Source organism: Bison bison, unplaced genomic scaffold, assembly GCF_000754665.1.
Source record: "Bison bison bison isolate TAMUID 2011002044 unplaced genomic scaffold, Bison_UMD1.0 scf7180017864048, whole genome shotgun sequence".
NCBI lineage: Eukaryota > Metazoa > Chordata > Mammalia > Artiodactyla > Bovidae > Bison > Bison bison.
This window is the reverse complement of record NW_011494620.1, coordinates 4,382,517-4,396,579: the sequence shown is the minus strand read 5'-3', so window position 1 is coordinate 4,396,579 and position 14,063 is coordinate 4,382,517. Positions and strand designations below refer to the sequence as shown.

Genomic DNA, 14,063 nt, shown 5'->3' with positions numbered 1-14,063 from the left:
GCAGCCTACCAGGCTCCTCCATCCATGGGATTTTCCAGGCAAGAGTACTGGAGTGGGGTGCCATTGCCTTCTCCGAGAAGTGATGCTAGCTGACTTCTAATGCTAGGTCATAAAAAGCTGTGCAACTTTAGCCCACATCTGTGGAATCCTCATTGCAAGGCAAGCCAGCTTCCATGCAAGAAATTCAAATGCCCTAAGGTGCCATGCTGTGAGGAAGCCCAAGCTAGCCAAGTAGAGAGGTATAGGGAAGGAAAAGGATCTGTTTTCCATCTACCCATCATCGCTTCATTGGCTGGGCCTCTATAAATTAAACTAACAAAACACGGGTAAACAAGAGAAAAACAAATTTATTAACACATGCATCATGCATATATATGGGAGCACTCAGAGATGAGTAACTCAAAAAAGTGGTTATAATTCTGGGTTATAGAGCATTGTAACAAAAAGCAATACATTTTTAGAGATGGGACAAAACCATAGCAAATGATTTGAGTTTCTAGGGCAGCATATTGTAGGAAGGTAAACATATATGGGAACTAATGAAAGATAGAGGTTACTGAGTAAAGTTGGTCATGTGGATTCCTTTTGAGCCATCTCTGGGCCAACAAGAGTCTAGAGTTGTCTTCAGTGAATAATTTTTGTCCTTCCTAGTAGAGGAGGGAGGGGACACCTTTGCAAATTTATATCCTGCTTTGAGCAGACATAGGGAGGGCAGAGAGGTTAGGGGGTGTGTGTTTGTTTCTTCTTAAATGCTTACAGCTCAAAACAATCTTTACACCAAAGGGGCATATTTTGGGCTGGCATATTCTGCTATATCTCAGAGGCCATGTGGACAGAGAGTGGGGTGGGGGAGAATTGCCCAGTCAGCCTGTATCTTCCAGTCATTCCATCTAAGCCATCAAATATATGAATGAAAAAACTGTTTTGGACATCCAGTTCAGGCTAACTGCTATCTGACTGCGACCACATGAGAGACCTCAAGCAGGAACCACCCAACTCAGCCCAGTCAACCACAGAACCATGAAAGATAATAAATTGTTGTTTTAAGCCATTAAGTTAAATTTTGGGGTAGTGTGTTATGTAGCAATCAATAACTGGAATATAGAATGATTTTGTTTTTCATTTTCATGGCAGACTTGTCAAGTCAATTAGTGTAGAATTTCATGACATATTTAGGACAAAGTCACTGATGTATATCTGGACCTCTTTCAGTTGATTTACTGCCTCTTGCCAAAGGCATTCAGAGAAGGCAATGGCACACCATTCCAGTACTCTTGCCTGGAAAATCCCATGGATGGAGGAGCCTGGTAGGCTGCAGTCCATGGGGTCGCTAAGAGTTGGACACGACTGAGCAACTTCACTTTCACTTTTCACACATTGGAGAAGGAAATGGCAACCCACTCCAGTGTTCTTGCCTGGAGAATCCCAGGGACAGGGGAGCCTGGTGGGCTGCCGTCTATGGGGTCTCAGAGTCAGACACGACTGAAGCGACTTAGCAGCAGCAGCAGCCAAAGGTGTTCGGCTCTAGAAAGTGCATTTCAAGGGGGTAGGGAAGAAAATGACCAGTGAGTGAATCGACACCAGAAAAAAGGAGGAGGAAAACATTTTCTTCTAGGTCATGCTTTTGTTCCTTTCATAAATGATTGCTCTGAACAGTTGCACAAGTCACCGTTTTTCAAAGGACAGGTCTATTTTATTTTTCTTAGAATTGTACTGAATTTCTCTTACAGTTTAATTTGTGGCCAGTTAGAACTACTCTATTAATTATCTTTATTGTGGTAATCATTTCATAATGTATGTGAGTCAAATCATTATACTGCACACCTTAAACTTAATGCTGAGTGTCAATTATATCTCAACACGAAGAAAAAAAACAACCTCACAGCCAAGCAATACAGTGTATTTCTTGTAGGCAGAGGAAAAAAAAAAAACAAAAACGAAAGCATCCCTGAGTGTACTATATTTAGCATTGTCATAAGGGTTCTGCCAGGGTTAGTGGATCTTAGTAAGATCTGCTCAACGTTTACAGCATCACAAAAAAAATCCCCTAGCAATCTTGATTCTTTTTTGAAGTGGCAGGGAAAATGTTGACGTTAATATTCAACGGAGGGCTTCCCAGGTGGCGCTAGTGGTAAACCGCCTTGCCAATGCAGGAGACATCAGAGACTGGGGCGGGGCGGTGGGGTGGTGGTAATCCCTGGGTTGGGAAGATCCCCTGGAGGAGGGTATGGCTACCCACTACAGTATTCTTGCTTGGAGAATCCCATGAACAGAGGAGCCTGGCGGACTCATAGGGTCGCAAAGAGTCGAACACGACTGGCACACACACACACGCTATTCAACCGACACTATGGGATTCTAAGCTAAAGGTTTCCATGTGACCTAAAAGCCGGCATTTTTTTTCCCCCCACGACTCATGGCCTTCCAGATTGTGGAACCCCTCATCTCTTCTGGGTCACTGTTCATTGCCTTCATAAGGGGCAGAAAAAGCCACGTCTCTCTCTTGCATCTTTTTTTTTTTTTCCCAATCTCTCAGGCCATTTTGGATAAATGAAACATACATGGTTTATGTTTTGACTCTCCGTCAAAAACAGAGACTGAAAAGAATTACTAATTTATCGGACCGCATGCCCACGGTAACTTGGCTTTTTAACCTCCTTGGCGGCCATGGATCATTTTGAGAATACTATGATGAACGCTGCGACCGTTCATCACCGAGAGTCGAGCTCTTGTCCCCAAGACTCCGCACCCTGGGGTCAGTTCTGCGCTTCATCGGCACCATCTGCACTTCCTCCACTCTCAGCTGGGATAGCTTCCTCCACTCTCAGCTGGGAGATCAGGGTCCCCCCACCCTCTGCGCCACACCCTCGCTGACCTCAGTTGACTCCACCTCTAGGACCAAAATCTCTGGGGTGTGGAGTCGCCTGGGGGCAGCGGCTAGGCTCCGGGCGAATCCGGAACAAATTACTCGCCCCTTGTTGTCCGCCGGAACGCTAAGGGAGAGGAGCGCGCCGGGCCGGGGAACGGAAGCGGGAGTCGGGGGGGCGTGTTTAGTAGAGAACGCTTCATCCGCCGTTGTTCCTAGTGTTGTTCGTTCCTCGGAGATGTTCCCGAGGGTCTCGGCGGTCCTCCCTTTTCGCCCCCTTTCCCGGCTCCCTCTGTGCTCCGCAGGCCCGGAGGCATCGGCGGCCACCGTTGTGCCCCTCGCTTCTCCGCATGGAACTGTCAGGTACCGCGTTTCCGCGCTGGTGGGCCCGCAGGTCTCCAGGCACCCTCTGCCCCGGCTCCGGCACATTCAAGTTTAATTTTTCTCCGGCGTCCTGGGGTCCGTGTTATGACCCGCGAGAGCTTAGAAGCTGCCGCTCTAACTCTGAGCAAGGGAAAATCCCAGAAAGATAAGGTGACTTGCCCAAGGTCATAGCGTGCGTGGGGAACAGCTCCGGTCACAGGCCTGGGCCGCTGCCCTGTGCTCTGCCTACCACCTACCGCCCCTCATCTCTCTTCCCACTTCTCCCCTCATTTTATCCAGGTTCCAAAAAGCTAAATTCTTTTGTTTTATGTGCTTTTTTTTAAAACCTCCCAAGACTGTGATGGTCTTATTCTTACCTTCATTATTGAAAGCGCTGATCTTTATGTCAGCACTGGGGTTATGCCCCGAATACACAGTCCTGCCATCGCAAAGCTTAGAGTTCCACCAAGTAGGCAGTTAAAGTATAGTGGAATAACCGCTGAGATAATGTGAATTGCGCAGAATACGGCAGAATTCGTCGAACAGGTAATAACTGGATGAGCAGAGACGCCTGACCGTTGTAGGAGAGGTTCAGGGTGTCCTTTCTGCAAAGAAGTCTGGTAAAATCTGAAGGGGTCCCGAGGGTTTGAGTTAGCCAGGAAAAAAAAGGATTTGCAGCATCAATTCAGTTTAGTCGCTCAGTCATGACCGACTCTTTGCGACCCCATGAACCGCAGCACGCCAGGCCTCCCTGTCCATCACCAACTCCCGGAGTCCACCCAAACTCATGTCCATCGAGTTGGTGATGCCATCCAACCATCTCATCCTGTGTCTCCTCCTGCCTTCAGTCTTTCCCAGCATCAGGGTCTTTTCCAATGAGTCAGTTCTTTGCATCAGGTGGCCAAAAATACTGGAGTTTCAGCTTCAGCATCAGTCCTTCCTATAAATATTCAGGACTGACTTCTTTAGGATGGATTGGTTTCATCTCCTTGCAATCCAAAGGACTCTGAACAGCCTTCACCAGCACCACAGTTCAAAAGCATCAATTCTTTGGTGCTCAACTTTCTTTTATAGTCCAACTCTCACATCCATACATGACTACAAGAAAGTTAGGTCGGGCTAGAGTTTTATTATTTTACTGTTATGCAAATACTATTAAAATACTAGTTATTATTTGTTTAGTGTTATACATACATGATTTTCCTGGAATAATATAGATTACTTTCAGTAGGGCTAGAGCAGTGTTGGGAGAAAACATTGAAGCACAGGTTATATGTGAGATTCAGTCTCCTGATTGTCACCTTTCTGTTATGATACCTTTAGTGTTAATTTGACTTTCACATGTGAAATCGTAATTAGCGTTTTCCTGAATTCATTGGTACCACATGTTGAGTATTGCGGCTCTTGTGTACTGATTATAAGGATACTGATTATGCAGTTGGTTTTCATTCTGATTTTTAAGTATTTCGATGTGTTACCCTCTGACAATTTTATGAACAGATCAAAGAGTTTCTTTCAGCATTTTTGGAAAAAGCCATTTTCTCTTTCATTAAAGGATTTCATAAAAGTTTCATTAAAGGGTTTCATAAAGGGCTTTCCCGATGGCTCAGCAGTAAGAAATTCGCCTGCAGTGCAGAAGACACAAGAGAATTGGGTTCAATCCCTGGGTTGGGAAGATCTTCTGGAGGAGGGTTTGGCAACCCACTCCAGTATTCTTGCCTGGAGAATCGTAAAGAGTTGAACACGACTGAAGTGACTGAGCAGGCACACAGTAAGCTACCACTTACTAGCTGTGAGAACTTGAGATACTGTTTAACCCATTGTCTTATGCTGTGTCTTGAGATCAATGGCACCAAGTCTTGATTAAATGCAGATCCTTGGGCCTGATTCCAGACTTACCAACTGAGAATGTCAGGAATCCATGTTTTAAATAAGTTCCCTTTTTGATTCATATAACTTCTAGAGGTTAAGAACCACTCATTTAACCTATTTGGGCAGCAGTTTCTTCTATAATATGGAAGAATATAATAATACACCCTGTCCTGTAAGATTGTAAGGATTAAATGACGTAGTAACATGGCTACTCGGATGTGGTCCTGACAGGCAGCATCAGCCTTACTTGGGAACCTGTTAGAAATGCAGACTGCAAGTCCCTCCCCAAATCTGCTGAATCAGAATCGCTGGTAGAACCAAAGAATCTGTGTTTCAATAAGTCCTCTAGCTAGTTATTAAAGTTTGTGAAAGTGTTCTAGCCTGTTAGCTTCATAAAAGTAGGGACCTTGAGATTCTTATTTACTAATGTATCATCAGTGCCTAAAATAGTGCCCAGCACAGAGTAGATAGTCACTATATTTAATCATGACTTTCATAGGTTATACCCTGTTACCAAGACGAGCACATTCACTAGTTTTTAAGGTGCTTCAATATTAACTATATTAAAAGGTTCTTAATGCCACAAAATATAAAACTAGACATTTGGGTTCCTTAGACATTTGGGAAATCTTTTTCTGCATGAGTTTGAAATAGATGGGATCGTTTGTGGTGTTCTTTTTCATAAATGAGTCTATAAAGAAGAAAGCAGAATGGCAACTCTAGCCAGTAAATATTCTTTTTTTTCTGTCCCATTTTAGTTTACAAAGAGTGAGTGATTGGTTAAATGACATTGGTAGCTCAAGTGAGAAAGTCGAAAAGATTAGAATCACAGCCAGGACTTTTTTTTTTTTTAAGAAAGTAACCTTTGTTATTGATAGAAGTTTCTTTATTTCATATTGTTTAATTGTGAGATACTCTTATGTCATGTTAAGAACAAGAACTAGGCAGTCTGTTAGTTTTGGGTTTAAGAATAATACATAGAAGTTTATTAACCGTGTCAGTGTTTTGCAAAGTTTTTAGTGTTGTGGAACACATAGACAGTGATATTGTATTAATACCAAACCTTGAGGTAAGTGGAAGGAGGCAACAGACAGGCACTCCAGGAGCTGCTGGCCCCGAACAGCCTTTGCTGGGCTCAGGTGGGCAGCATCTCAGCACACCTGTAACTTATTTTTGCTCACCAGTGTGTCTTAGGCCTTAGTGAGCTCTGAGCTACATGGCCCTGGGTAAGTTACATCTCTGGTTTCCAGTTTCCTTATCTGCAAAATGGGGATAATACCTACCTTATGGAGTTGATGTGGGTGTGAGAAAATATACATAAAATGTTGCACAAAACTAGGCACACAGTATGTGTTCAAGAAATGTTAAGTGCTGTTCTTACAGTTGCTAACAACAGGAATAAGCAAAAGGGAAGGGTTTGAACTGAAAGAAGTTTAAATCCATTGAAGCAATGTTTTGAGCCCTGGCTCTGTTATTTTGCATTATATTTCCTTTTTTTTTTCTTTAATCTTTTCAGGACAAAATGTAATATCCAAAGATATTTTGGCACTAACAGCGTGATCTATAGCAAGAAAGATGATAAGTCTGTTCCAGCCTGTGAAATTTCCAAAGAAACGGAGAACCAAGGGAGTATAAAGGAGAATAAGAAAAAAGACTTGGTAAATATTATTAAGGGCATGAAAGTTGAATTAAGCACAGTAAATGTACAAACAACAAAGCCACCCAATAGAGGACAACTTAAAAGTTTGGAAGCTGCAATTGGCAGACTTCAAAAATCTCCGGAAGATGCCCCCCAAAAGAGGTAAATTGAATTGCAATTTGAATTTTTTTTTTTAAGTAATTTTGGAAACTCCAGTAAACTTTTTCTTTCAGAAAAAAAAAATTTTTTTTAATTAGAGTGCATTGGAGGTATGGAATTAATGAAGACTAAAAATTAGTTTGTAAACACAGAGACTAATAATTAAATGAGTAATACTGTTATTCTTCTATATTTAAGTGGATATCTGTATAGAGTCTAGAGAGAGGAAAAGAATAGTGATCTAATTGAGAATTCCACATTCTTTTACATATTTATCAGTTGTTAACCACATTTAATTGCTTTAAGCTGTTTATTAACAAATTATTTACATCCTGATTTGAAGGTAGCTTTGTATCTCTGAAAGACTTCTTTATTTGAAATTTCATTAAAAAATTCCACCTAGTGTAAAATTTTGGCATGTTAATTACACCTGTTTTATATGACTTCCTTTGACCAGTAATTCCAGGGCTCTCAGCTTATGTGGTTTCTTAAAAGTATTATTAATTCCTTGTGCTTGTTAAAAGAGTATAATTTACTGAATCTAAGTACAATCATGATATTTTAGCATTTTGTTGTAGTTTCTATGTCAAGATTTTGTTTTAGTTATATATAAGTATATAAATGATGATTGTACCAACGACATCATCAGTAATAAGAAATGTGGCTTTAAGATCCCTATCTGTCACTTAGCAGAATAAACAGATAATACAGATTTCTGTACTCAGTGACTTAACGCTTTTTAATTAGTTTTTATTACAGTTGCTTTTCAATGTTGTATTAGTTTCCGCTGCACAGGAAGACAAATCAGCCATACATGTACCTATATCCCCTCCCTTTTGGACTTCCTTCCCATTCAGTTTAATTCATTAAAACTTAACATTTTAATGGAATTGTTTGATTTCTATATTGTATCAAAACTACCACTGGAAGGCATAACTAGGTAGAGAGTAAGCTAGTATTAGATAATATTCAAACACGCATTTTAAAATATTTGTGAAGAATGAGGTTTTTTCCCCAGTTTCCAGACCTGTTTATGATCCCTTTTGCTTTTTTATTATAATTTAGTTAACTGTTAATGAAGTGGTTCAGATGTGTTGATTGCTTTGCAGAGATTCAGTAAGCGAAAAGTGAAAGTGAAGTTCTCTCAGTCGTGTCCGACTCTTTGCGACCCCACGGGCCATACAGTCCCTGGAATTCTCCACGCCAGAATACTGGAGTGGGTAGCCTTTGCCTTCATCCAGGGGATCTTCCCGACCCAGGGATCTAACCCAGGTCTCCTGCATTGCAGGCTAATTCTTTACCAGCTGAGCCACAAGGGAAGCCCAAGAATACTGGCGTGGGTAGCCTATCCCTTCTCCAGCAGATCTTCCCAAGCCAGGAATCAAACTGGGGTCTCCTACATTGCAGGCGGATTCTTTACCAACTGAGCTAAGAGGGAAGAGATTCAGTAAAGGTAATTTTTAAAATTGCTTTCCAATTAGGTATGAATGAGACAAGCATTAAAGCCTAGGAGAATTCTGTACTCAGACTGCTTTGTGTTGTAAGGGATTCCAGATGCACAGATCCACTGGTTTGTCTGGTGGCTCAGAATCTGCCTGCCAGTGCAGGAGACTCAGGTTTGATCCCTGGATCAGGAAGGATCCCCTGGAGGAAGAAATGGCAACCCACTCCAGTTACCTTGCCTGGAAAATCCCATGGATAGAGGAGCCTGGCGGGCTACAGTCCATGGGGTTGCAAAGAGTCGGACACGACTGAGCAAGTAACATAGACAGATGCACAGAAGTAGGTTAATCATTGACTGATTCATGATGCACTGTCATTGCTTCGTGCATGGCCTGCTTTTAGTTTTTTTATTTGTATTACGTATTGAAACCTATGCACATTTATATAGATACCATGGATGTGTAACTATTGCCCCCAAAGTTAGCAGCATAAAACAACCAGTTTTTAATGCTCATGAATTCTGTGGGTCAGCAGTGTGGATGGAGCACAATGAAGAAGGTTAATCTCCACCCCACAATGTCTGGCCTCAGCTGGAAGACTCGGAAGTTCAGGAGCTGGAACCGTCTGTGGGTTTGCTCACTCTGGTCTGGCGGTTGATACTGGCTGTTAGCCAATACCTTAGCCAGAACTGTTACAGAAACACCTGTGTGTGGCCTGGGCTCCCTCACTGCATGGTGCCTGGACCGCATCTTCACCTTCTCATCAGTAACCTTCTGTCCTGAGGCGGCCGCTGTTGTGATTTTTTTTTTCCACCTTAATTTGGGGAGTGTCCGGAGAGAAAACAAGCCCCTAGGAATTGTGTAGTTTTTATGACCTAGCCTTCGACACTCACTCTCATTCCTGTTCCATACTGATTTTTGAAGGCTTCGTGCTTTCTATCACAGCAGCTGCTGGAGAACCATCTTCTCAAAGATACAGTGACATAGAAAGGAATATATGTTAAAGCTGTGAACTACCTTGACTTAGTAGTTCACAGTCGCTGACAGACGTGGCTGATATTTCCCTGAGGTACTCTGGGGTGCCTTGGGGCACAGTTTGGGAACCAAGGTCCAGGTCTGTATTGAGCTCCCTGTGAGAGGCCCTGGAACCACATCTTTTAAGTTTCTTAGAATTCCTGTTGTCTGAAAGGTACTCGAAGGCACTGTCTAAAATCTTTCTAACATCTTAGGTTTTTACAGTCATGTCCACAGCTTTGGATCCAAATATATCATGAAACCTAATAAGACCCCTGTGGGCACAGTGGTAACCAAAATTTCTAGCTCCTACTTTAATTAATATCCTCTTTACCAACCACCTGCTCCGATTTCAGCTACCTATTCTTTAAGGTCCCCTTTCTTTCAGTTTCTGGTAACATTGATTTACATACAACTCTCACTCACAGCTTCCTTGAGGGTCTCTTTGAGGGCAAGCTTCAGGGATTTGGGAACCTCAGTTTTCATGTTACGCATCATTTCCTGAGATAGAAAGCCAAGTAAAGTAAAACAGTAATTTGGATCCCACTAATTGAGATGGTCCTATGATGAAGTTTTGATAATTACCATATCTTGCCGTTCTTGTGTCATCTATACCTTCACTCGCTTTCCATCTCCCACTTGATGATTTATGATCCCCCCTCTCCCTGGGTAAAATTTACGTACATTAAAGTATACAGATTTTAGCGGCAGGATACTGACAAATTGATGCGTGTGTGGAACCCCCACACTTTCCAAGATGCAGAGCATTCTCCAGCTTCACCTTCCCCATTGGTAACCTGTCCTGAGGCAGCTGCTGTTCTGATTTTTTTTTTCCCACCTTAATTTGGCCTCTTGATATAAGTAGAATCATGCAAGATACACTTTTCTTTAATCCAGCTTCTTCCATTCATTTTCATACATGTGACGTGAGCTGAGTACTGTTTGTTGCATGGATATGTATCACAGTTTATCTGTTCTGGTGATAGTGCTTTGGGTTGTTTCCAGTTTGGGGAGATTTTGATTAAAGCTCATATAAACAGGTTTCACAGCTTTTATATTTGCTTGCAGTCTGTATTGTTTTTTGAAATAAAATGGCATCTAATTTAAAAATCCACAAATTTATCCTTTTTGAGGCTGATGCCTCATCCCTCCACCTCCATATATCGTTCTGAGTTAGTATTGTGCTGCATTAAGGATCCATTAACTTGAACTTTCAGCATTGTAACACTTATTATAAAACTGATACCTCATATTTAAGAATTCTTTTTTTTTTTTAAGTTTATTGAAGTGTAGTTGATTTACAATATTGTGTTAAGAATCCTTGATTTTGTTAGGAATTGAATGGTGCTTTTCGAATGACAAGAAGTGTTTTACCCAGGAAATCAAATTTGACTTTCCACTGAAGTCATGCCTCTGTCTCTCATTTGTTTTCCATGTTCTCTTTCTGAAGCAAGTCCCTGAGCCCGGAGTTGGTGGCGGCTGCGACTGCAGTTGCTGACTCTCTCCCTTTTGACAAGCAGACCACCAAGTCGGAGCTGCTCAGGCAGCTCCGGCAGCACGAGGAAGACTCGAAGGCTCAGAAGGATGGAGAGAAACCCAAAATTAGGTTAGTGAGTCAGATAGCCGTGCCAGTGGCGCAGATACCTCCAAGAGGCTGGCTTCACTCAGTGCATGCCGAGCAGTATACGTAATATATCCATTCGTATATAAAGTATGCCTCGTAAATATTAGCAGTTTGATTTCTGTTATAACTCAAATGTTAATAAGGAAGATCACAGTTTTACAAGACCAGTGGAATGGTTAAAACTTCTTTTGAGACGTTACATAATTCTTGTCCCTGAAAAAGAAGTGGTACATTCAGTAATGTTATTAAAAATAATAAGTAACAGAATAAGAATTTCTCTGAGAAGATTTTTTTTGTTAAATAATGTGCTGATTTTAGGCACAATGTGATCACTCATTTTATTTGTATTTGAACAAACGTAATGCAGCAAATAAAAATGGCTACATTTCAACTTTAATGCAGCTTTTTAATTTAGGTGATAGGGATACAGATACTGATTGTATTTCCCCTTCTCTGGATGTGTGACAGTTTCTCACGAGTGACACCTTTAATCATGTTTTGAATGTACTTTTTTGAATAGCACTTTTAAAAGAGCAGCAGCGATCTTAGTGGTCTGTGGTATTGATAGACAACATGTAGTCTTTTATTTAGACATAACTTTTCTGTTCATTATTAGTATATAGAAGTGAAATAAAAATTATATGAATCTCATGTTTCAGAAAGTTCATTACTCTTCCATAGCCCTTTCTCTTTTCTCAGTTTCAGTAACATCATATCAGATATGAAAGTTGCCAGATCCTCCACAGCGAGAGCTAGCACACGACCCGTGCACCAGATTCAGTTTGACGAAGGGGCCGATGATTTTGTTGACCGAGAGGAGGCCGCTGATCTGAGAAAACGGTACTCAGGCTCTGCACTGTATTTGATTTGATTTGTTGAACTGTCGATTGACTCTGTTGCCGTGTATATTCTTGCTGTTGGGTATCTGAACGTCACAGATACGTTTACATCTGTCTCCATAGTCTCTGCTTCCCATCTCCTAGAAAGGAAAAGGTGTACTGGCTTTAGCAGCCTTCCATTTTCTATCTTGTAAGTCGAAATGGGCCCCGCCTCACATTTGCCCTGGTTAGCGGTCTCCTGATTTAGAGTAAGTGGAGCTGACCAAACTCTGAACACACGAATGTTTTGTGAGAAGCATTATTTTTCATTCTGATGTTGCATGTTCATGTAGCCTTTACCTTTCTCTAGAATCATCTTTCTTCACACCTCAGAGAAAGGACCCACCATCAAAAAAAGGAAGATCCACTATAATACCTTTAAGTGGTAGCTTATTTGTGGCAATCTCAATTTGGTAATTTGTAGTTCTTGAAGATGCTAAGCCATGTCTTACATAGTTATTTTATAGTAGAAAGCTGCCTGTGTTTACGCAAAGTTTGTGCTTTTTCTCCTTGAAGCCTATGAAGTGATAGTTGGGGAGAGAAAGCCAAATATTTAGCATGGTCTGACAAACACTAACTGAACTTTATAGCAGCATGTGCTTAAAATTGGAGGGTTTTCTGTGTGTTGCTTATTCCATGGATTTTGTTCTACGTATAATCTCAGGAACCTGAGTTAGTGCCTTCTGGGTATTAAATTATTATTATTATTTTTTTGGGGGGTATTAAATTATTAATTTATACAAGAGGATTGGAAAAGATGGTCAGCAGTTAATAAAGGAAGTTCAGAGGTTATAGTGACTTTGGAAGATTATTTGAATTAAAGTAATTTGTATATCTATGACATTGAACAAAGTAGAATGTGTCACTTGGAATTTAACTTAAGATTCCCCCAATAATGACCTATATGGGGATAAAATCTGAAAAAGAGTGGCTATATTTATTTGTATAACTGACTGACTTTGCTGTACAGCAAAAACTAACACAGCATTGTAAATCAACTATACTCGAGTAAAAAAAAAATTCCACAAAACACCCTAGAAAACTTCACAAAGAGCTTCTCCCAAAATATTTAACTGTAGTCATCTTTAAATCAGTCTTCGAGTCAGTCTTCTCTGAAATGATTCCATACAACTACATCAGAATGCTATATCATAGGTTGATTTTTAATGATTTGAGCTGTCATCAAAAATTAGAAGGCAACAAGGCAGAAGCTAAAAGAGTAGGGAAGGGGTTTATGTGCTTATAATGCCGGCATTAAAAAGCTGCTTACAGGACTCTAGAATAAGGGGAAGCAATGATGAGATACCAGATTGTTCACCTGCTCTGACTTGGAGCAACCTAGACAACCCAGGCCCAACTGATTCCTTCCATTAGAGGTGGAAAAGTGTGAATCCCAAGTGCTGGCTTTGAAGCCACGCTGGCCTGCACCGTGCATCTGACTAATTCCGGGACTGGCCATCTTTCATGGTCCTGTCGGTCTGTTTGCCTACCTGTGACATGCTGAATGTGAAGCCCTAGGGCATGGCTCAAATGGTAAAGAATCTGCCTGCAAGGCAGGAGACTCAGGTTAGATCCCTGGGTCCGGAAGATCTCCTGGAGGAGGGAATGGCTACCCAGCCCAGTATTCTTGCCTGGAGAATCCCATGGACAGAGGACCCTGGCGGGCTACATACAGTCCATGGAGTCCCAAACAGTCGGACACGACTGAGCTACTAACACTTTCACTTATCTAATTTTAACATGATATTTTACATTTTTTCAGTTAGTTTAATTTAGTAGAAAAAAGTAATTTGATCCAGAGAAGAAATTCAGTTATTTTAAAAGCTAACCTTCCAGTTTATAACTTAGTGTTTAATCTGCCAGGAAATTTTTTCAAATAAGTATGTGAATTGATGCATAAAGCAGTTGATTAAAACGTACAAGGAAAAGTTACCTATTAACTCTGTGACATTAATTTTGAGTTAATTAAATAGTGTTGTAAATAAAGTTAATCATAATTTTTAAATTACAGAACGATCACTTTGCGAATGGCGATGTTTTGATTTTTCTATACAGTCTTTTATAATTATAATTTGTAATTAAGAAGCATGCAGTGTTTTCTACCCTTAAAGGAAAACAAATGTGGACTTTAACAATTTCTAACTTAGCATATTTTGATGTCTTTCCACAACATCAGATTTTCTAAAACCTTAATATGCAATGGATC

At 41.0% G+C, this 14,063-nt stretch overlaps 1 protein-coding gene across 2 annotated transcripts in view; it reads left to right on the top strand.

Moving 5' to 3' along the window:
* Nucleotides 1-3,011: 3,011 nt before the first annotated feature.
* The window catches only part of MRPS31 (mitochondrial ribosomal protein S31), a 25,462-nt gene continuing 14,410 nt past the window's right edge, over nucleotides 3,012-14,063 (top strand). The window contains exons 1-4 of one of the 2 annotated variants that reach the window (XM_010835653.1): nucleotides 3,012-3,229; nucleotides 6,618-6,902; nucleotides 10,806-10,961; nucleotides 11,679-11,819. In XM_010835653.1, the coding sequence (XP_010833955.1) occupies nucleotides 3,105-3,229; nucleotides 6,618-6,902; nucleotides 10,806-10,961; nucleotides 11,679-11,819 (707 nt within the window). In that variant the 5' untranslated portion in view covers nucleotides 3,012-3,104. The remainder of the gene's footprint in view (nucleotides 3,230-6,617; nucleotides 6,903-10,805; nucleotides 10,962-11,678; nucleotides 11,820-14,063) is intronic. The other variant, XM_010835654.1, reaches the window with a different exon arrangement.